Source organism: Colossoma macropomum, unplaced genomic scaffold (genome assembly GCF_904425465.1).
Source record: "Colossoma macropomum unplaced genomic scaffold, Colossoma_macropomum, whole genome shotgun sequence".
Classification (NCBI taxonomy): domain Eukaryota; kingdom Metazoa; phylum Chordata; class Actinopteri; order Characiformes; family Serrasalmidae; genus Colossoma; species Colossoma macropomum.
Window position 1 is genome coordinate 260001 of NW_023494789.1, and position 22500 is coordinate 282500.

At 41.1% G+C, this 22500-nt stretch overlaps 2 protein-coding genes across 4 annotated transcripts in view; both read left to right on the forward strand.

The window, feature by feature from the left end:
* stradb (STE20 related adaptor beta) overlaps positions 1-1673 on the forward strand; it is a 17993-nt gene extending 16320 nt beyond the window's left edge. Inside the window, exon 13 of the mRNA XM_036569761.1 lies at positions 1-1673. This exon is cut by the window's left edge and continues 787 nt beyond it. The gene's annotated coding sequence lies outside the window, so the exon portion shown is untranslated.
* Positions 1674-20040: 18367 nt separating this feature from the next.
* The window catches only part of nbeal1 (neurobeachin-like 1), a 114181-nt gene continuing 111721 nt past the window's right edge, over positions 20041-22500 (forward strand). For 2 of the 3 annotated variants that reach the window (XM_036569764.1, XM_036569766.1), the window contains exons 1-2: positions 20041-20492; positions 20954-21315. In XM_036569764.1, the coding sequence (XP_036425657.1) occupies positions 21265-21315 (51 nt within the window). In that variant the 5' untranslated portion in view covers positions 20041-20492; positions 20954-21264. Of the gene's footprint in view, positions 20493-20534; positions 20650-20953; positions 21316-22500 lie in introns of those variants that run through there. The other variant, XM_036569765.1, reaches the window with a different exon arrangement.

A 22500-nucleotide genomic window follows, 5' to 3' on the forward strand; every position in this document is an offset into this window, starting at 1 on the left:
ATACGGCCATTTTATCAGAAACACCCACCATATTGGTGCACTTTGTAGTCGGCTGCCCTCAACACCACCAAGAGACAGGGAACCACCACTGACCATATTACATGTGAGCAGTGGACCATTCTTAGCACAGCAGCGATGCTGATATGGTGATACGGTCACATGTAAAAGTTTGTGCAGGTTTTATTGATTTTCTAAATGAAAATATGCCAACACGCTCTACAGAGAACTTACTGTTTATGTACTGAATTTACCATATGAACATAAAATGTGGCAGATAGAAATGTTACAGCACATTTAATGATGTTTTGTTGTTTTATTAATGTTAATTATGAAATTGTGCACTAAGATTTGCAGAAAATGCCATATTTAAATTCTCTGTAGAAAAACGGCAAAACGTCATTTGATCAGTGATGTTCAAACTTTTGCATACGACTGTAGAGTGGTAGTGTGTGTGGAGGTGATATGAGTGTATCAGGTGATGTGGTGTTGCTGGGGTTCCTACACACCGTGTACTCGTACTGGTCACTTTATTAGAAACACTTTATAATTATATAACATACAATTAATTGTATTGCTCTACCTTGTTAGTGTACAGTTATGCTGTATTTACCTCCTTTGGAGGTGAAAATCGTTATTCCATGCCAGCAGTACGCACCCATCCGCCGTGTGGAAATGTTGCCATGGTGACAACATCAGAAACAACAATAGATGATTATCAGAGTAGAGCTTGATTTGACTTTAACTCAATTCTTTATTTAATGTAGAAAAAACAGGTTCTAGTCTTGTACAAGTTTTTGTTGTATAATTCTGCACATCTGGGCATCTTTGGCTTTCCAAAACAGAAGCGCTGCTGTCGCCAATGATGGTGAAGAATTTTCTGTCTCTGCTCTATTTAAAACAATGGACTATCCAGTTTGCCCTATACCATCATACTGTAAAAGCATAATTAGCAGCTACAGATCAGCTGATGCTCAGTTTCTGTTAGCCATCCTTTGGCCCTTTATCATGGTCAGCTTATGACCCCAGAGCTGCTCTTGACTGAATACATTTGTGTGAAAAATCCAGCAACACCACTGTGTCTGATACACTCATACCAGCACCACACACACCATCATGTCGGTGTCACAGCTGTGCTGAGAATGATCCACTACCTAAATAACATCTGGTCAGCGGTGGTGGACAGTGGCTGATCAGTTGTGCATCAGCAGTTGGGCTACAGCCTGTAACTGTTCACTTATATGCTAAGTGTTTGTGATAAAACGGCCAATTAGGGTCGTACCTAATAAACTGGCAACTCTTTGTGTGTGTGTGTGTGTGGGTATGTGTGTGTGCGTGTGCGTGTGCGTGTGCGTGTGTGTGTGTGTGCGCGTTAACGGGATCTCCAAAGCCTCCTTCTGCTCCCTGTGAAGAAGTCAGAACCTCATATAAGAAAACCCTGTGAAACACCAGATCAGTCCCTGGATGCTGTGCTGTAAACCTGTCTGCCCAACACTGCCTCACACTCTGCCTCCGGCCCTGGAGGCGGGGTCAATAGCGCCTTCATACTGTTGAGGAACTAAACAGTTTTAACTGTGATCGACTCCCTATTTACCAGAGTCACTTTATGTTTTTTTTATGTTAGCTGTTTGAGCCATTTAGATGTATAATAAATATATTCTTACCCATTTTCTTAAAAAATGTTCTACTGTCATTTTGTGGTTGTTATGATGTGCCGTTTCCACAGAGGTCAGTTCGACTGGAACTCTGAGGGTAACAAAGCTAAGAAATAGTTTATACCTCACCAATCAACACTGTACACTCACCTCCAATGGCATCAGTTCGTTAAGGAATCTTAAGTAGACTTGCATAACGACCAAAAAAACAAGATCTCCATTTGATTTTTATTTTTCTCCATGGTTGGAGCTCTGCAGTTCCCCTTTACACTGTGTTGTTGGAGCTTCACTGCCCACGAAAATCACGCTGCACAGTTATGACGGATTCACTCTTATTGAAGTGGAGAACGCAGAACGCTTTCTGCTCAGGGGTCTCATCTCCTCACAGACTGAAGGGGGAGCCATCTTCCACTGACAGTCAGACACTCTATGACCTCTTTCAATTGGATTGTGATTGGTTCCTAGGCGCCTCACGGTTGTAAAAATATCAATCAATATCAATAAAAATATCAAAATAATCAATCTTTTTGAATCACACTGTATAACTGGATTTTTCAGACAAACTGAATTTGGTTGTACTTTCTATGGGATCCAACATACCCGTCTGCTGATGACTCATTTTTTACTATCTAATATTCTTCCTTTAATTAACTGAGAAATGGTAGACATTTAGGCCTACTTGCTGTGTTTTCTTGTTCGCGTCATTGATAGTAAAATTCATTGATACTGATATAGCGTTAAAAGATTCCTGCCTAATAATACGTTGAAAAACTGCAACCTCACAAAAATATACTGTGAAAAGTCAATCGTCAAGTCACCAATATTCAGAACCATTGACCAACTGTGTTTGCACACAGAGGAATTAGACCTCTGCATTTAACCCACCTGTGCAGTAAAACATCACCTGCACACTAGTGAACACACACACTAGGGGGCAGTGAGCACACCTGCACAGAGCGGTGGGCAGCCTTATCCACAATGCCCAGGGAGCAGTTGGGGGTTAGGTGTCTTGCTCAAGGGCACTTTGGTCACATACTGTCGGCTCAGGGGATCGAACTGGCAACCTTCCACGACTGCCCCATCAATACAACCTCGCAACTTCCGCCACACTTTGAACCCTGGATGTCACAGAATTCCAGGTCACTAGTAAGTTGCACAGCTCATCACCCACAGTGTGTTCGAGTTCGCTGTAAAAGGGCGCGTTATCCACCCACGGTCACTTCTTTGGTTCGCGTCCTCCGATTCTTTAAACTGGTCTCTGACGCTGCAGCCTCGGGCTCCTCCGGCCGCGCTCGGCCGGTTCGTTCTAAACCTCTTCAAACACGGAGCGGTCTGATGAGTCTCTCCTAATGTTTTAGTACAGTAACATCAGACTAAATGATTATGAGTCTCAGCAGCGCGGAATTATGACGAATGCCGAGTTGGACTGACGCAAAATTCCAATCTGGCTGTGAGTCGCATTGCCGCAGATCGGATACGTTTCGGATTTCAGTACCACATATGAAAGCGTCTCAAATCGGAATTGAAAATATCAGATTCAGTGTGTTTATCTGTTCACACTGACACACAGACACACATCTGTGTCACATTTGAGGAAAAAGATCAGATTTGGGCCACTTTTACCTGCTGTGTGAACGTAGCCTAAGGCACACTGTGGGTGAAGAGTCCAGCTGTCAACCACTGGAACTTTATATTCGCTCCTGTGATGCTGGCGAAGACGAAACTGAACCCTGCAGGAGCGACTGGCATTCGCTGGCCGTCATGTTTACCTCTGGACGAGCCGCCACGAGACGCTCTGTTCTTTTGCGCATGCGGGTTGGTTTAGGAGCTGATCTGTTCAGACTGATGTCGCATACAGATCACATTTAAAAGATAATCTGAACAGCCAAACAAAAAAATTGGATTTCGTGAGAAAATCAGATTTGGGCCACTTTTACCTGCTGTGTGAACGTAGCCTAAGATGAGTTGGTCAGGTCCACCTGTGGCAGGTTGCAGTAAAATCCTGTCTAGAGCCTTCTGTAGTCCAGAGCCAGCCCTGCCCTTTGCTCACATGGGGGTCCAGACCACCAGGGGTCCCCTCAGGTAGATTGAGTTTACATTAATCCTTTTTACACAGAAGTTTTAGATTAAATTTACATCATTTAATTAGAAAATATTTGGTTGGAAGCTCTTACAAAACACCGTAAAGTCGCTTAAGCAGACATGACCAACAATGGCTTCATGTTAATGTAAGTTCATTGTTTGTTTTAGCCATAAATGAAACAGTGACCAAAGAAAGACTTTGATAGCTAGACAGACTTTTTATCTGACTTATTTAGCCAGATACCTGAAGCAGACTAAATCTATGGGACATCACAATCACTATCACAATCACTATCACCAGTCGCATCACCAGTCACATCACCAAACACACTCACTGCGTTTCATCTGCAGTTCAACCAATACAAACACTTAATTTTAGCTGTGTGCAGATTTTTCTGTTTAAACTGTAATACATGTAATATTTCAAAGTCTGCTACAAGTGCCTAGATTTTGCTGTTGACACTTTGCATATTTTGAATAAACAAAGCAAAATGTTATTTAAAAATGAATTAAAAACAATAATATACAGTAATGAAGAAATGGATAAGACCAGAGAAACATTTGGAAGGACTTGCAAAATATACAATGACACAAAAGTAACATTACGCTAAAAAAAAATAATAATAATAATAAAAAAAAAAAGAGTTAATATGCCTTTTTTCAGATTTCCGCATTTTTTCTGCAGGAAGTTGTTGCAGGTGACGCTGCTTCAACTAAAGCAATTACAACAGCGATGATGCCGAGTTGAGCGTGTTCAGCTCACTCAAGTGTTAGAGCTTGAGGAAAAACAGCCTCATCTCAGTTTCAGTGGTTTGTCAGCTGATGATCAGAGGAAAACGAGTTTACGCAATTAATAAAGGAATAAACTGTCATACGGAGTTAAAGAACCTCTGTGTCTGCATTTCAGCACTGCTGACTGATGCTACACTGAATGCAGCGGTGCTTTAAAGTTCTTTTTTTTCTGAGGTTATTTCTGAGGTTAGTAACTGTCCATAAGGCGGTAGAGGAACTTGTTTTACCAGCGTTTACACACTTCCGTTTCTTGTGAAAAGGGCCTATTAAGAAAAAAACAACAAAACTGCTAAGGACGCTTCAGTCTGTAGCGTCCAAAGTCGCCTGCTGATGGACTACTGTTGATGTACTAGTTTTAACGTACTATTAGGACGGTAGTCTGTGGTTTTGGATGCAACACAGTCATAATTAACTTGATTTTAACTAGATTTATCAGGAATTATACAAGAAACAGTGTGTTACTACACTTCCATTAGGAGGTTTAACATGAGAGTAAACACAAAGAAGTCCATGCTCTCACTGAGTGTGTTTACATGCGCTCAACAATCCAATGACTGCAGAAAATCAGATTTTGTCAGTAATACGATCAACATGTTTACCTGCACTTGAGTAATCAGATAATGGGAAACTCTGGGTTTACATGAGTCAGATAGTGATCAGATTTCTGCTTTACAACCAGCCAATAAACTCAGAGAAGAAGACGTGACGTGAACATAATGTAAAACTCAAACTTCATACTGCGACTTTTTTTTAAACATCGCGCTGCTTTACCAGAAAATATGAGCACACATCGTCTAGAAGACGAAGAATATTCAGATCCTTTATTTCCTGTTTGGTTTCAGCGCCGCTCCAACAGTGTTTTGCTGAGTCTCGCGACATCCACCGTCTGATCTTGCGCAGACTGAGACATCCGATAGAAATCAGAATAAGAGTTTACATGCACTGAGAAATCTGATTACTGAGCTAAAATCCAGCCTCTTTATCTGATTTCTTAATCGGATTTCTAGATCAGAGTACAGTGTTTACATGACCATTTGAATAATCGGATAACCGCAGAAATCCGATTATGATCGGATTATTCAGTGCATGTATACACACTAATTATGGGTTTCGGTGTAGGGGAGGGGTTTAGCGATCACTGTGATGAAGCTGAGAGTGATGTCATCGAGTAACGGAACGTTACATGTCTGTGATGTTTTTTGAATGTGTTTACATTTGAAAAGGTAAAGGACTGTCTGATGTAATGAGTGTGATTTTGCTCTAGTTGGGATTTGAAGCTGTGAAGTGACCTGTGATGGACTGCAACACCAGCCGAACACAGGTGTTCATTGTTTTTAGTTTTATGCTTTTCTTGTTGGTAAAAGGTCAGAAGGTGCGCTCTGTATTAGCTGGTGTTGCTCTGTTGGAACAGTAATGATAATAATCCGCTCAAACTGCACAGCAGAAATTCACCTCGTGTGTTGAAGTGTGCAGAGATAGACTTTAGTGAGACGTTAAACTGATCCACATACAGAGTCTCAGAGTTTAAGGGGTTAAAATGAATCACAGCGATTGATCCCTGTGTGAGCTGCAGGTGGGGAGTCAGGGCGTCTCCACCACACTCAGTTTCAGAGAGGCTGCTCGCCGCGTGGTCCTCATGTGCCGCGTCTGCCGCTGCTTGATGTCCGGCTCCAACAATCCCTACTGCATGGAGAAGCTGCTGGGAGAACTTGCCCAGGGTGCTGCCAAGGTGTGTGTGTGTGTGTGTGTGTGTGTGTGTGTGTGTGTGTGTGTGTGTCTGTGTGAGAGAGAGAGAATTTCCAAAATAAGATGATGATGAATAACTTATATATGACCATATATCTCCCAGTGTTTGACAGAGCTGAATACAGAGCTGTGTAAAAGTCAGAGACCCCCCTTTCATTTATTTAGTTTCCAGTCTAAACAGCGTAAAAATAAAACACGTATTTAACATCGTGTTGCACTGAAGCCTCAACAACTAAATATATGATCAAATCTCTCTGAATTCATTGTGTCCACTATTTGCCTCCATCGCAGCTTTTATTCTTTTCAGGAGTTTAACTTTCAGTTTTCAGCATTCAGAGAAACCTGCAGGGAGATTTTTCCACACCAGCTTTGTTTACTGAAGTGTCTAAATAACTTTATACTGCTCTTCTGTTTATCGTTTATTTTTACTGTTTAACTCATTTTAGTATTAGTATATTTAGCCTATCCCAGCGGTCAGTGGGTGGAAGGTAGGAAACCTGGACATCACAGGGCATGACCATAAACATTCGAGATATAAATAAGAATGTTAATTATAAATGATAAGAATGTAAATTATTTATTTGATTATGTATTATAGTGTAATAAATCCCATGAATGTTTCTTGTGCAGTACAAAGGCCTGGCTTTGGACGTGAACTGCTTCAAAGTGACAGAGGTACGTTTAACACTTTCAGTTCATCTGCAGAGCTTCATATTTTTATAAGGTATTATTTCTCATGACTCAGAGATGAAGGTAGTTGTGTTTGAATTCATACTGAGTTGCTGTGTGTTCTGTTTTTATGTTGAATGAAATATGAATTTGGTGTCAGTTGGTTATCTTGAAAAGTTTGGAATCACTTCTCGTATGAATGGTTGTTATTTTATTCAAAAGTAACTTATTATTTTTAAAATCAACATTACAAACTAAACAATATACATATCAGATATTTTTCAGTAGGTTAATATGTTGTAATTAACTACTCTTAGTAATTTCTCATCATTTTATCATATTAATTTTTATTCTGGGTAATTTTGTTCTAGATATTTTGGACATTTCAGTCCAGATGTTCATTTATAACCTAATTCTCATTTCATTAATGTTAATATCTATATCCATATTCATATTTACATTAATGTCCACTTCCTTATAACTTCAGTTTGGAAATTGATTTTATAATAACTTCATTCTGATTATTAATTTTAATTAATGTTTCTTTTCTTGTAGTTTCAGTTTGGAAATTTATTACAGCTAATAGCTTCATTTTGAATGTTCATTACATCATAACTTCAGTTTGGATATTCATTTTATTACAAATTCATTCTCAATATGAATTATACATAATCTGTATATTAATTTTACTTGAACTTCATATTTTATTGGTACTTCATTCTGGATATTGAGCTCATGCTATTTCCATTTTCAGTGCTATGCAGCTTTCTCAGTTCTGTTCATCTTTGACATCTAATGTTTGTTCATTTTTGTTATTTTTATTATTTTTTATTTATTAAGTATTTAAAACGTGCTGAAGTTGAACAGGACGTTCATGTAATCCTTTAATATTGTACTTTATTATTGCGAACGTTCTGAATGGTGATGTATGTAATAATTAGACTGGTGTGAATGTGTGAGTAGGGTAACGGTCAGTGTTTGTCTCTCCTGCAGGACCAGATCCCCCTCATGTTGGTGGAGATCATGCAGAAGCGTCCAGACTGCCGTTCTGAGGATGAAGTACGTCTCCTTCACAGCATGATGACCTCTTTGAACGTCTTCCGTCACCACAGCGACGCTGTGCAGCTCCTGCTGGCCAGAGTGGTCCGATACCAAAGGTCCAGCCATCGTTCTGTCTAGCTGATGTAGAAGCTCTGCTGCAGATTCAGGGGTATTTTTAAAGCTTCTCTCATGATGCTGAGAGCGTAGTTCAGAGAAATGAAACGTCCACAACGTCCTCTTTACTCCACATAGTCAGCCAGTCGGACATGCCTGGAGTCTGAAATCAGCTTCGTAGAGAGAATCCAGGCTTCAGGACGGATGACCGCTACTACTGTTTTCAGCTCTGTGATGCCCTTTTGTTCATTTCCAGAGACAACAGTATTTCATACAAGGCTGGGCGATTAATCGAAACCGACATTCAGGACCTCTAATCGACGTAATCTGGCCCTTGTCGGTTATTTAGATTTTTATTTTTAATTCTGTTAATCCTTTCCCCACTCTGAGTGTTCATGTACTGTCCTCGTCACGCGACTCCACCACTCCTGTGACATGGAAGCTAAGGCTGCGTTCAGGTAGCGGGTAGAAGTGGCCCGAATCTGATTTTTTATGTTTGTCTGTTCAGATTATCTTTTAAATGTGATCTGTATCATCAGTCTGAACAGATCAGCTCCTAAACTGACCCGCATGCACAAAAGAACAGAGCGTCACGCTGCTTCACGGCTCATCCAGAGGTAAACGATCACGACCGCCAGCGAACGCCAGTCGCTCCCGGAGGATCAGCTTCATCTTCACCAGCATCACAGGAGCCATCATGAAGCTTCACTGACTGACAGCTGGGCTCATCACCCAGAATGTGTTCGAGCCGTAAAAAGGGCGCGGTCACTTCTTTGGTTCGCGTCCTCGGAATCTTTAAACTCTGCTTTCAGACTTTTAACTGTTCTTTGACGCTGCAGCCTCGTTCTCCTGCGGCCTCGTTCTCCTGCGGCTGCGCTCGGACATCTCTTTAGAAACCTCTTCAAACACGGAGGGTTCTGATGAGTCTCTTCTAATTTTTGAGTCTCAGCAGCGTGAAATTATGACGAATGTTGAGTTGGATTGACGTAAAAGCCACGTGAATTCAGACCATTTACATTAAGATATGCAGAACATATTTACAGTACAGACCTCATCAGTGAACTATGAGGGCTAAAAAACAAACAAACAAAAAAACAAAAACATTAATCGTAATCGAGGTAAAATATTCCATTAATCGTGATATTGTGATATTGATTTGAGGTCATATCGCCCAGCACTATTTCACACACACGTGTATCTGAGATTACATGGTTGCTTGAGAGTGATGATATTGGGATGCAGTTTGGCGGATGCTCATTGGTGCGATCATGGGAGCCTGATTTTCAGAGAAAAACAGTAACATATAATTTTAAATTAATCAGTCAAGATTTTGGGAAAATAACCAATTATTTCAATACAGTCAAAATCTCAAGAAAATAAACCTGTAATTTATCATAATCAGTAAAAATCTTGAGAAAATAAACTGTAATTTTGACATAAAATCTTAAGAAGTCAAAACACGTGATTGTTCTTCTCTAGCTGGTGGGAATGTGTTGTGTTGGGCCTTCCTGTTTAAATATCTCAGCAACATTCGACTGACCTTCTCACGGGACAGTTTTGTTTTATGGGAGGCTGAAAAAAATACAAACTTAAATACTTTAATATTTCAACTCAAATACAAACTTAAATACTTTAATATTTCAACTCAAATACAAACCTAAATACTTTAATATTTCAACTCAAATACAAGTATAACTTACAAGTTAAAACTGTAAACTGCACTTATTCCTCCCGGAAGTCAAATGTCTGTTCTATGTGAAAGTGAGGAGCAGACGTGTCTGTTTACACCCCTCTAATAACAGTGGAGGTGCACCTGCTCCCCTGGCTCCACCGCTCAGACACCTGTGGGTGGGTTTCATTAGTTGTTAGCTACATTAGCCTCGTAGCTCCAGTGCAGAGCTAAAGACGCTAAGACACCAAACATGTCTCAGCTGATCAACTATATTTGGGGTAAATTGTGGAATTTTTAACTATTTCTTTCATATAGAACTGCAGTGGTCAGTAAGCACTGACCCTTTGGTTTGTGTCCAGGCTGGGAAAGCGTAGAGTGGTAATAAGAAGAGGCGATACTGGACACAGCTTCTATTTCGTCTTGTCTGGACTGCTGGCTGTGACGAAAGACAAAGACGGAAGCAGCGCTTTTGTGGACAAAGAGCCCATCATCATTAAAAAGGGCATGAGCTTCGGGGTCAGTGTCTGCAGAGAGTGACGTAAACAATGCAACATACAGAGAGTAATAAACTACAAAGGAAATGTATGACTGTAGTTTAAAAGTCCCGGTCAAAACTTTGGACACATCTAAGTGAAGATTTTTCTATTTGTTTATTATTCTATCATGTTTATTTTTCATCAACTATACAGACATCAACTATATTTCAAGCATTTCAGCCCAGATGTTTGTATATCCTAATAATTATCTTACCGGCATAATAAATGTTTCACATTTAATCAGATGTTCATTTAATTAGTCACAACATACTGTTCCATTTCATTTCTTTATAGAACCACTGGAAGGTTCTTTAGGGAACTCAAAGTGGTTCTCCTCTGGCATCAAACCAAAAACACATTTTGGTGCCGTCATTTTTAAGAGTTTATTGAGAGATGTTGAAGTTCAGCGCTCTTCTCTGATTGGCTGTGCAGGATGTGGCTCTGATTAAAGGCTTACGGAGAAACGCTACGGTGGTGTGCCTGGAGGAGACGGAGCTGATGGTGATCGATAAGGAGGAATTCTTCGGTTACGGGCTGAATCTGCAGCTGAAGAAAGAGTCGGATTATCGCTTTAACTTCTTCAGGTCAGACATGACTGTCAGCAGAAGTAACCGCCACCACTGTGTCGGTCATTCATGTATTAGTTTAGATTTTCGATAGTAATAATAATAATAATAATAATAATAATAATAGTAATACATTCTTCTTCTTATTGTTATTATAATATAATACATTGATAATGATTATAACTGTAATTAACGTTAGGCTTTTCTCTAACTATTCTGAACACACTCTTACGTCTGACTCCAGGTCTCTGGAGCTGCTCTCTTCATGGTCCTCCTCTTCCATAGAGCACATAACTGAACATTCTAAGGCTGAACAGTTTCGCTTCGAACACATAGTGGAAAAGGAGGCAAACAACGAGATGAGCAGCATCATCTTCATAGCAGAGGTAGACTTTAATATTAGTCCATATACTGCAGTGTTTCTGTTGTTTTGATGTAACTTAGCACATCAAAGACTAAAGGTTTATTCACAGGTGTGTGTGAATGTGTGTGAAGGTGTGAATGTTTGTGAAGGTGTGAATGTTTGTGAAGGTGTGAAGGTGTGTGAATGTTTGTGAAGGTGTGAATGTTTGTGAAGGTGTGAAGGTGTGTGAATGTTTGTGAAGGTGTGAATGTTTGTGAAGGTGTGAATGTTTGTGAAGGTGTGAATGTGTGTGAAGGTGTGAATGTTTGTGAAGGTGTGAATGTGTGTGAAGTTGTGAATGTGTGAAGGTGTGAATGTGTGTGAAGTTGTGAATGTGTGAAGGTGTGAATGTGTGTGAAGTTGTGAATGTGTGAAGGTGTGAATGTGTGAAGGTGTGAATGTGTGTGAAGGTGTGAATGTGTGTGAAGGTGTGAATGTGTGAAGGTGTGAATGTGTGAAGGTGTGAATGTGTGTGAAGGTGTGAATGTGTGTGAAGGTGTGAATGTTTGTGAAGGTGTGAATGTGTGTGAAGGTGTGAATGTTTGTGAAGGTGTGAATGTGTGTGAAGTTGTGAATGTGTGAAGGTGTGAATGTGTGTGAAGTTGTGAATGTGTGAAGGTGTGAATGTGTGAAGGTGTGAATGTGTGTGAAGGTGTGAATGTTTGTGAAGGTGTGAATGTGTGTGAAGGTGTGAATGTTTGTGAAGGTGTGAATGTTTGAAGTTGTGAATGTGTGTGAAGGTGTGAATGTTTGTGAAGGTGTGAATGTTTGTGAAGGTGTGAATGTGTGTGAAGGTGTGAATGTGTGTGAAGGTGTGAATGTTTGTGAAGGTGTGAATGTTTGTGAAGGTGTGAATGTGTGTGAAGGTGTGAATGTGTGAAGGTGTGAATGTGTGAAGGTGTGAATGTGTGTGAAGGTGTGAATGTTTGTGAAGGTGTGAATGTTTGAAGTTGTGAATGTGTATGAATTATTTATTGTGTGTGTTATTATTTATTAATAAAAAGGACGCATGTTTGGTTTATATTCAGGTTAAGTTTTTGAAATAAAGCCAAGCTCACAACACAAAGCTGCACTTAGAGAATAATAAAAGAATAATTAGTAATATTTTTAGGCTATATATTACTTAATGTTAGATTGTACTGAATACATTATAAAATATAGTATTACTTATTAATAAATATAATGTATAATAAACAATGACTGTACAATGAACTACAAACAAAGTTTTTATTTTTGTCTTCTGAAAAAAATCTTAATGGGTTCTGGATCTTGTTTCAGCCTGAGCTGCTCCTGGTCTTGGTCTTGACTCAGACTCTACTGGTCTTGATTATGGCATTAAATACTGACTGAACTCACTGCAAAATATAATATCTTGGCAAGAAAATCATCTTAAGTCTAGTTGATACATCACAGCACATTTCTCAAACCATGCAACATTATCTCTCCATAAAGTGAGATAAATTCACTTGACCAAAAATGGCTTAAAACAAGCAAGAAATCTCGGGATGTAAGTATAATAATATTAGAATATGTCACTGCAATCTCAAAATGAGAAATATTGTATGTATTGAATAATTCACAATGCTTTCACTTGCCAAGATATCATTTTCTGCAGCGCTACAGTGGAAATGACGCCACAGCTCACAGATTTCATCTCAAATTCAATCTCAAAGAAGACACAGTGTCCCCAAACCATCTGAAATTCACAGAGTGATGACAAATGTGTGGAATAAAGGCAGTTTGCTGTTATGTCTGTGTTGTTTAGGGTCAGTGTGACGTTCTCAGAGTGGTGGATTTAACGTCTTGCAGCAGCAGCTGTCAGCGCTGCATCAGACAGCATCAGAATACAGGTGAAGTACACAAACGTCAGATTCTACTGGGCTTCACCAAACCCGCTCTAACTTAGCCTAACCCACTCTAACTTAGCCTAACCCGCTCTAATTTAGCCTAACCCACTCTAACTTAGCCTAACCTAACCTAACCCACTCTAACTTAGCCTAACCCACTCTAGTTTAGCCTAACCCACTCTAACCTAACCTAACACACTCTAATTTAGCCTAACCCCCTCTAACCTAACCTAACCCACTCTAACTTAGCCTAACCCACTCTAACCTAACCTAACCTAACCTAATCTAACCTAACCTAACCCACTCTAATTTAGCCTAACCCACTCTAACTTAGCCTAACCCACTCTAATTTAACCTGACCCACCCTATCTTAGCTTAACCTAATCCACTCTAATTTAACCGGACCCACCCTATCTTAGCTTAACTTAACCCAGTCCTACCTAGGCTAACCCCCCCTACCTTACCTAACCTGACCTTAACCTCAGCAACCAAAAAATATGCTTTAAACTTGTTTACTCATTCTGATAAAAGCTGCAGGCTTTGGTGGGAAAAGGCATTTTTGGTTGTAGAGACATTTATTTACTTTATTTACCATGAAGAAAAATGACTTTTCCCCCTAAAACACCGTTTTCATCAGACTGGGACACACAGAGATAAACGTCTGTGCATCTTTACAGGAGCCCATGGAAACAGGAACCCTGAAGAGCGGAGAGATGAGAGGTGAGAATGTTTTTAATTTTGAGTTTTCATACGTCACCCTACTCTACTGTACTTGACTTACCGTCTGTTCCAAAGTTGTCACTTGTCATGTTATTGCGCTCCAACTTTTCCTCGCTGATTTTTAAAGTAACAGAATTTCATGTAGAAAACATTGCTAAAGTTTCAGAACACAGCGTTCGCCCCTCAGTGCATACAGTAAATACACACAAACTAAGCTGCCCAGACAGCCCGTTCTGAAGGCTTTGTTTCTGTGATGTCACAAAAACCAACTCTTCACAAGTATCCTCCTTTTCATCTTACAGCTGTTTAGCCCCGCCCACTCACGCTAACGTTATAAGTAGTGTTTCAGCCCAGACTGCTTTTTTAATAAGGCACAAAACACGGCAGCCAGTAAGAACAGAGATCATTCACACCTATGAGTCTTAAAGGCCACAGTGCCAAAAGCAGTCGGTTCCAGGGGACACAGATGTTGGAAATGGTCATGTAAAAATGAATTGTGATTCTTTTTTTGTGTATAAATCCACAGAAATGTTATAAATGGACCTCAGAGGGGAAAAATAAAATGCCAGAACAATGCTGGATATGGGCCCTTTAATATTTTGGCTATTTTATAGAGAATAATAAAAGATAATAAAAAATTAAAAAGCAGCTTTGTAATAATTATTATTTAAAGAAAAACTGTGAAGATGTACAGGACTGACGTATCACAATCACTGACATGTATCTGCACCAGAATAAATGTTATATTATTGAAAACAGTCATTCCAGACATTTGAGTAATACCGTATGTATTGTATTGTTTACTATTGTATAGTATTATATTTGCTCACATGACATTTTAAAATAAATTTGGCCATTTCTTAATTAACTCCCTGCCCACTTTACTATAAACCCCTCCACTGCAGCTCCATATTGCTGGTGTACAGTGAGAAGCTGCTTCTGCTGACGCATAATTTGCGTTAGTCGTCCTCTAGACCTTTATCAGTGGTCAGTTTCTGACCACAGAGCTACACTGCAGTTTTTGAGTGGTGGACCACTGTGTCTGATACACGCCAACTCCAAAACTGCATGCACTACCATGCTGGTGTCACTGCTGTGCTTAGAATAGCCCACCACCCAAATAATGTAAGGTCGGAAACTGACCAGTGATGAATCAGGCACAGGTTTCTAATGAAGAGTGTAACACTAGGATGTGCAACTGACCAGCCATGTTTTTGTCCATCAGCACTTCTAAGAACAAATCCCGCCCCCTGACACAAGCTCCTCCCACTGACCTGCCCACATCTGCCTGCTTCCTGATTGACAGCCTGCGCCAGGGGAGCACTTTTGTAAGTTAAGGTTGAAGAACGTGATGAATCACTTCATCGTCAGTTCTCAGTTGCTGCCCTATGAGATCCTGCAGGCTTTAACAGGAGCTTCAGTGCTCAAAAACCAGAACTACACACTTTCAAACTTATCACAAATGTTGTCGATCAGCCAGGACAGCTAAGTCTTCTTTAGTTTTGCACTGCAGCTGTGAAGCTAATGTGGCCAGCAAGTAATGGAAGCCAGAGGTGGGAATAAGTGAGTAACTATAAGTCTCATGTCTTGACATTTGACTCTCAAGTCTCCATTTAGGTCAGTACAGGCGAGTCAGACGAGGCCTAAACGTCGAGTCCTACACAAGTCAGTATGGATTCTTCAGCAAATTTAATGCCATTTAAACACTGAGCATCTAAAATGACCGTGACAGTAATGTAGCCTTTTAATGACAGCAGGTTAATACATTACAAAATCTGTGGTACTGTAACGGCAGAAGCTGTTACAGCTGTTCCGTTGGAGAGATCTGTTTCTTTGTTTAGCTACCGTGAGGAAAATGGTCAGTTCAGCTGGCAAGTTTCTCCAGTAAGACTGGAGTTTAAGTGCAGAGCGAGGACTTATTGGTGCTATTAATGCTTCGCTTGTTTCTAGCTTATGGAAGTGAACTTAAATGCTAATGCTCCAAGCCAACCATTAGCATGTATATTGATATATATTTAATTTGTATTTGATACAATTCTGGCACAAAATGAATCCATTCACGTGAAAAGTAACCGACTGCAGAGTGTCCAGTCTGCAGCCAGAAGCTCTCCACTTTGAGTCTTGAGTCATTCCGAGTCATAAGGTCATAAGGCTGATACCCAGCAATTAGCATCATGCAAACTGCATGCTTAAAGATAACAGTATGTCATACAGCCTCCACAGACACAAATCTGTTTTCTTGACTTTGCAGCAAGTCCATGATATTTTGTATTATTATTATTATTATTATTATTATTATTATTTGTGTTAAACTCTGCGTAGGGCTTTAATGAGTATCTGTTGCCGGTGAAGCAGAGAGACAGCCGCAGGTTCACACTGCTCAGTAAGAGCGTGCAGGTAGTCAGGCTGGAGACGTCTCGCTTTGATGAGCTGGTGGATCCCGACACACTGAAGAAGTTGGAGGACCTGCAGAAAACCTATCCTAGGTGAGACTTATGTGCTTACGCTGATCCAGTGGCGCCTCGATTGGTGCAGAATCTGCACCCTTTTTGGCTTGATTGACACAGAAATGCAGACATGCTCACCTCAGCTCATTAGAACACTGTGGAACCTTTAGGGCAGATCAGAGCACTCCTCACACCTAGATCAATTAACGTAGATCAATTAAAGGTACAGTTTGATGAAAAAATCTAATTTACCTGAAATGTAGTCAGTCAGACAAGAAATGTTTGATGTCTGAAGTTTAAAGTCTATAAGAGATACTAAACACTTCAACACTATTTGGGATAGTAGTGTGATGATTTTACTATTTTTTGTTTTACTACCCCAGTAACTGCTGTGTGTCTGTATGTTATCCGACATAACCTACAGATCACATCACGTCAAATATGTCTGCACCTTATTCCACTACCTCATGTACAGAAATCTGTGCTGTGTCGGTGCTGCACTGTCCGGTCTGTTTACTGTGTCTAATGTCTGTTTAATTTATTGTATTTATTTGTTTTCTAGCTTGATTTTTGTTTGCACTGTCTGCACGTTCGCGCTTTGTAATTTTGTACTTTTGTACTTTTTGTTCCTTGTTGCACCGTGTTGTTCCTGGAGGAACGTAATTTTGCTCCACTGTGTACTGTACATAGATGGAATGACAATAAAAGCCTCTTGACTTGACATGATGTAGGCATGCAGTTTGCATGCTAATTGATGAGCTATAAGCTCCCGTTACTTGTTAGCTACGTTAGCCTCGTAGCTCCAGTGCTAAACTCCACTCTCAGAAATAAAGGTCCTAAACTGTCACTGGGGTGGAACCCTCAGTGGTCCATCTCAGTACCTTTAGTCAGGGAACATAACTGAACCATAATCCACTGAAATGATATGTTCTGAGCTGTACTGACTCCACACACCCCGTCTCGTCTCCAGGCTTTTATTTTACTGTTCTGTTTAAAACATTCGGTTATGAAAAGGTACAAATACGAACTTTTCACCTGGAAACACTTATTTAAGGTTCACAATCAGACCTTAAAACCACTGTTGGAGCTTTGAGGGAACATTTACACTGTTTGTACCTTGATGAACAGAAAATGGACCTGAACAGAACCTTTATTTCTAACAGACTAAAGAAGCAAACTTCAGACACCAAACATGATTTGGCTGATCTGACTCTGAGTGATACCCATACCCGTAGATGCTGCCTCTTAAAACTGTAAACACAGACATATATATATATATATATATATATATATATATACATATATACATACAGGGGGCGGCACGGTGGCGCTGTCGCCTCACAGCAAGAATGGCCTGGGTTCAAGTCCCGGCTGGGTGACCAGGGTCATTTCTGTGTGGAGTTTGCCTGTTCTCCCCGTGTCTGCGTGGGTTTCCTCCGGGTACTCCGGTTTCCTCCCACAGTCCAAAAACATGCAGTCAGGCTGATTGGACGTGCTGAATTGCCCCTAGGTGTGAGTGATTGTGTATGTTTGTCTGTCTGCCCTGCGATGGACTGGCGACCTGTCCAGGGTGTATCCTGCCTTCGCCCAGTGACAGCTGGGATAGGCTCCAGCACCCCACCGTGACCCAGAAGGATAAGCGGTTTAGATGATGTATGTATGTATGTATGTATATATATATACATTGATGATTGATAGTGTCCACTTCATGGCCTGTTAAGGTGATTTCTGCTTGTAGTCCTGTTGAAACTGTAAACAAATGATTATTGTTGTTCTTGTTTTGCTGTTCTAGTGATGATGAGTTATGCAAAATGTTCTTCGAGCAAAAACGATGGCAAGATTATAAACACGGTGTTGTTCAGGAAATCCTGTCCCGTCGCAGTCACAGAAGAAACATCTCGCAAGCACCGTTCATATTCACCCGTAATCCACACACATAGGGACAACAAAGCAAGCCAAGGATTGTTTCACCTTAAAGGAAAACCATGAACCGTAGCAGACCCCCCACAGATGAATTAAAGACCATCAGCACTGACAAACAAGAGCGAGGAGGGGTTTTATTTTCATTTTTATAAATACCTTAAAGGGGAATTCTGCTGGTTTTTTAAAAATCTGTGTAATTCAGTCATTGAGATGTAAACGGACATTCAGAGTGATTTACTGACAATTTTCTTTTTTTTTTTTACAATGGTGGTGAAGCAGGGGTTGTTATTTTGCCTTCTGGTGCTTTGCATGTACCTCTCTGCCACGAATGGCTTATAAAAATACATTTTAGGCCAAAAGCTTATATTAAAGCCATCATAAAACAATCTGACATCTCAGACTTATTCATGACCATTTCGTGTAATAGGGAGCTTTTAGAGGCATTAAAAACTATGGACGTCTGGTTCCTATCACCACCACTGTAAACAATTCTAACTCTGCTGGAATAGAGCATTTTACATCAAAGCACTCTGAATGACTTTGTTTACATCCTAACCATTTAATAATGCAGACATTTGGACAAATCAGTGGAATTCCTCTAAAAAGGTAAGGAGGGGTTTTCATAACTTACTGGACAGGAATGAACTGTAAGAAAATCTGTCTCAAATTTAATATTACGTGTCAGTGCGATTAGAGGATATCGAGAGATTATTAGATTATTCTCATGGTCTGCATGAATATTTGCTTTATTCACTTGTTGTAACTAGATTAGTCCATATTAATGTATCATTAACCAAAAAATATTCCACAGTTATTGTTGGGAGAATTCAGCTTCTGACCAGAGAGTGGCGCTGTGCTTCAAAACATCACTTAGTTACATTAAATACAGTCATACACAAAAGTTTGGGCGCCCCTGTTCAAATGACATGCTTTGTTGGTTTTTTAACCCCCCCCCCAACCCTCATGAGCGCCGCCAACGGCGACAGTGGCAAGGAGAAACTCCCTAAGAGCAAAAGGAGGAAACACTGAGGGGAGCCAAGACTCAGAAGGGGAACCCATCCTCCTCTGGACCACACCGGACAGCAAACAGCGTTAGTATAAAATATTAGAATACGAAACGGGGAAAAACAGGCGGAGCAACGGTTAATTAGATAGACTGAGTTTATGCAGCAGCAGCAGGAGGGTCAGTTCATGCAGGTGAGGTTTGAACAGCGTAACAGGCTCTTTTCGCTACGAATGTAGGTGTTTTATGTGTTTCTGTACTTTTGAGTGGTACTTTATATTCACTCTCTCTCTCTGGGTGAACAGAGATATTCCACACCCTGATCTGAAATGAATGAGGAGGCAGAATATTTTGTAAATATTCTAAAAATGTAAAAAGTTATAATTAGCTTTTATTCTTTTGTTCAATCTTTTGACTACAGTCAGGCTAAATTAGTCCCCAATAAATCAATAAATATCATCAATCAATACAAAACATTATTGATAGGAGAACTCAACTGTTGACCAGCAAGTGGCGCTGTATCCCATCATTTTATAATTTGTGTCGTATATCCGGTTACACAGACTTCAGCTCTGCTGTTGAGTCATTTCGGTGAAAATAAAACATTTTAAACAAACATTTTTAGTCTTAAACATGTAATCGGGAGGTTACATCACCGGAACTGTCGATTCGGTCATTAAAGTTACTAAACACAAGAAAAGCTGATTTTGTTTACAGAGAAAAAAGTCCAGCTTAAAGAGAATCGAAGCTCAAAATGAACTCTATTCAAAGAAAGCGCCGAATATAATTACGCTAATATAGTCCATATTTCATAAATATTAAACTAAATATTAACGAATAGTTGTAATATTTCCATGGTGACGCGGAGCCCCGCCTCTCGACGACGACGCAGCTCCACATAGGCACCGTAAAGGAGTGGGGCAGTGTCGCAAAAGCAGCGATGAGGGAAATAAATAAATAAGGAAATAAATAAATAAAATAATTAATTAATAAAGCCAGGAGGGAGAGAAGCGGGTTTAGGCCGCGCTGCCCGTCCGAGCCGCGTTCAGGGCAGCGTCAGTGAGCGGTGAGGAGCGTTGCTGTAGGGTTTATGTTGGCGGCGCTGCCGGAGCTCCAGGCTCAGCGCTGCGGTTGGTTCGGTCGGTCCGGTCGGTTCTGCTCTCCTCCGGAGGAAAACAGCGCGGAGCCTCGTCCCCCTCCGTCCGCCTGTCTGTCCGCCGCTTTCGGTTCTGTTGTTTTACTGACTCCTGGTCGGTCGGACTGTCGGACTCTGATGCGGGTGAGTTACGTTAACGTTTCTCTGAACCGGAGCTCCTCAGCGCGAGGGCTCAGAAGCGATAACGGCGGACATTAACCCCGTTAAACACTGCGGATCTGCCGCAGCGCTTCCCGTGGTTTAATGCGCATTTCTGGCATTTCTGCCGCTGAAGGTGGAGGTTAGTAAAGTTCAGCGCGAGTCTGGGGGGCTTTAGCAGGTGGTCGAGTGGTCAGTAATGTGGAAAACAAAAGTGCCACCTCGACCGAGTTTCATCATCAGCTACTTTCCGCTGTTTATGACCATGTAGAGCAGTGTGGTTTGGGGTGAGGAGCCTGACTCAGTCAGAGTCTACCTGTGACTCGGGACTCGAGTCCACATTGGCTCAGTCCGCTGGGTTTGAGTGTGGAATGTTTCTCTGTCCAGGTGAAACGCAGCGCTGATGATGATGTAGCTGGTGTTTTGTGTTCTCTTGTTCTCTGCAGAGCTGACAGCTTCTCCTCCAGTTGTGCAGTCCGAGGGAAGAAGGGGACAGACGGACAGAAAAAGGAAAATATTAGCCTTAAACGGACAGGAAGAGGTCAAATTCTGACCCCAAGCAGGGCATGTGGTATTGCACACAGCACACAGCTTCCTGCCACCAGGAACCTTCATACTGGGAAATATCCGGCGGATCTGGGATTCTAATCCCCGGATGAGGCATCTACTCACCTGTCTTCAGTCTGAAATTCTGTACGCGATGTGGAAGCGGGGGCACTAACCTGGTGTGTCATTGCTGTCCCTGCGTGCCTGCAGAATGGCATCCAGCGAGAGACTGTACGAGGTTTGGATGTTGTACTGCAATAAGGTACAGTATGCAGCTGTTTCTGTCTCCCTCTGAGTGACACTTTAGCCTTGAACAGTGGGCATTTCCTTCCTCACCCATTTCCACTATTCAAATCAGTTGTTTTGCACATCATATGAGATGCAGGGAGTCCCTCTGTCTCCCCAGCTCTGACCTACATGCTCCAGTCCATTGATGGATGGGGTAGACGGGGCTGAGATGGGCCACGGTCTGTTATTGTAAACCTACAAAGTGCACATGGATGGTATGTGTTTCTGATAAAGTGACCAATGAGTGTAGCTGCAGAGTTTGGTGATTTCCGGACCTTAACACATTAATTCTACATTCACGGTTGTGTAGAAACATTATTCCAAGCCACATAGTGACAGACAGAACTGACGGCGGCACGAAGCCACACAAATGTTGGCATGGTGACCGCAGTACCGGCGAGAAATGGATAGTAAACAGATGAGGGTTTTAGCAGTCTAGGTTGTTGATTTAAGGTTTTATAATTCTGGGTTCATCTCAAATTCAACAATGAGACCTTTGGCATCCATGGCTCCCAAAAAATATCCGGTTTATTTCACTGCCGCGGTCGATGGCAAAAGTTGGGAAAATTGAGCTGTTGATTCTGCTGCGGTCCGGGGAATGTTGCCACTGGCAGTGATAGAGTTATCGGCAAGCACAGTCCATCAGCCATATTCCATCAAAAACAATGGAATATCCAGTTTGTCCATTTACTGCCAACTTGTGGATGCAGCATTAATCTGGTAGCTGCTGCGTCTGTTGGAAGATGTCTGTGGTGCATAGTGGATGTGCTGGTTTCTACTGTGTGGAAACTGCTAATGATCCGTTGCTGTAGATGAACTTCCTTTTTGAAAACTACACATTTAAGCTTTGGGTGTGTGAAGACCTCTGTTCATGTGTAGTCGCAGGCACCATGCAGGAGAACCCTTCCCAGAGCAGATGAGTCTGATGATTGTGAGCACATTGAAAGAGTGTTTAAAGAGAACCCAGTCAAACTCAGTGAGGGACACGTCTTCTGATGACGCAAGTGAATGATCTGCTATTATCATATCGTTAATTTTGCATTTGAGACCTAAACATCGAGTCAGGCCCTCTTTTTGAGGCTGTGCATGTGATCTAAATGTGTAAAGACATATGACGTGATCTGAAGAACTGAGAAACATGACTCGACACCTCTGATTT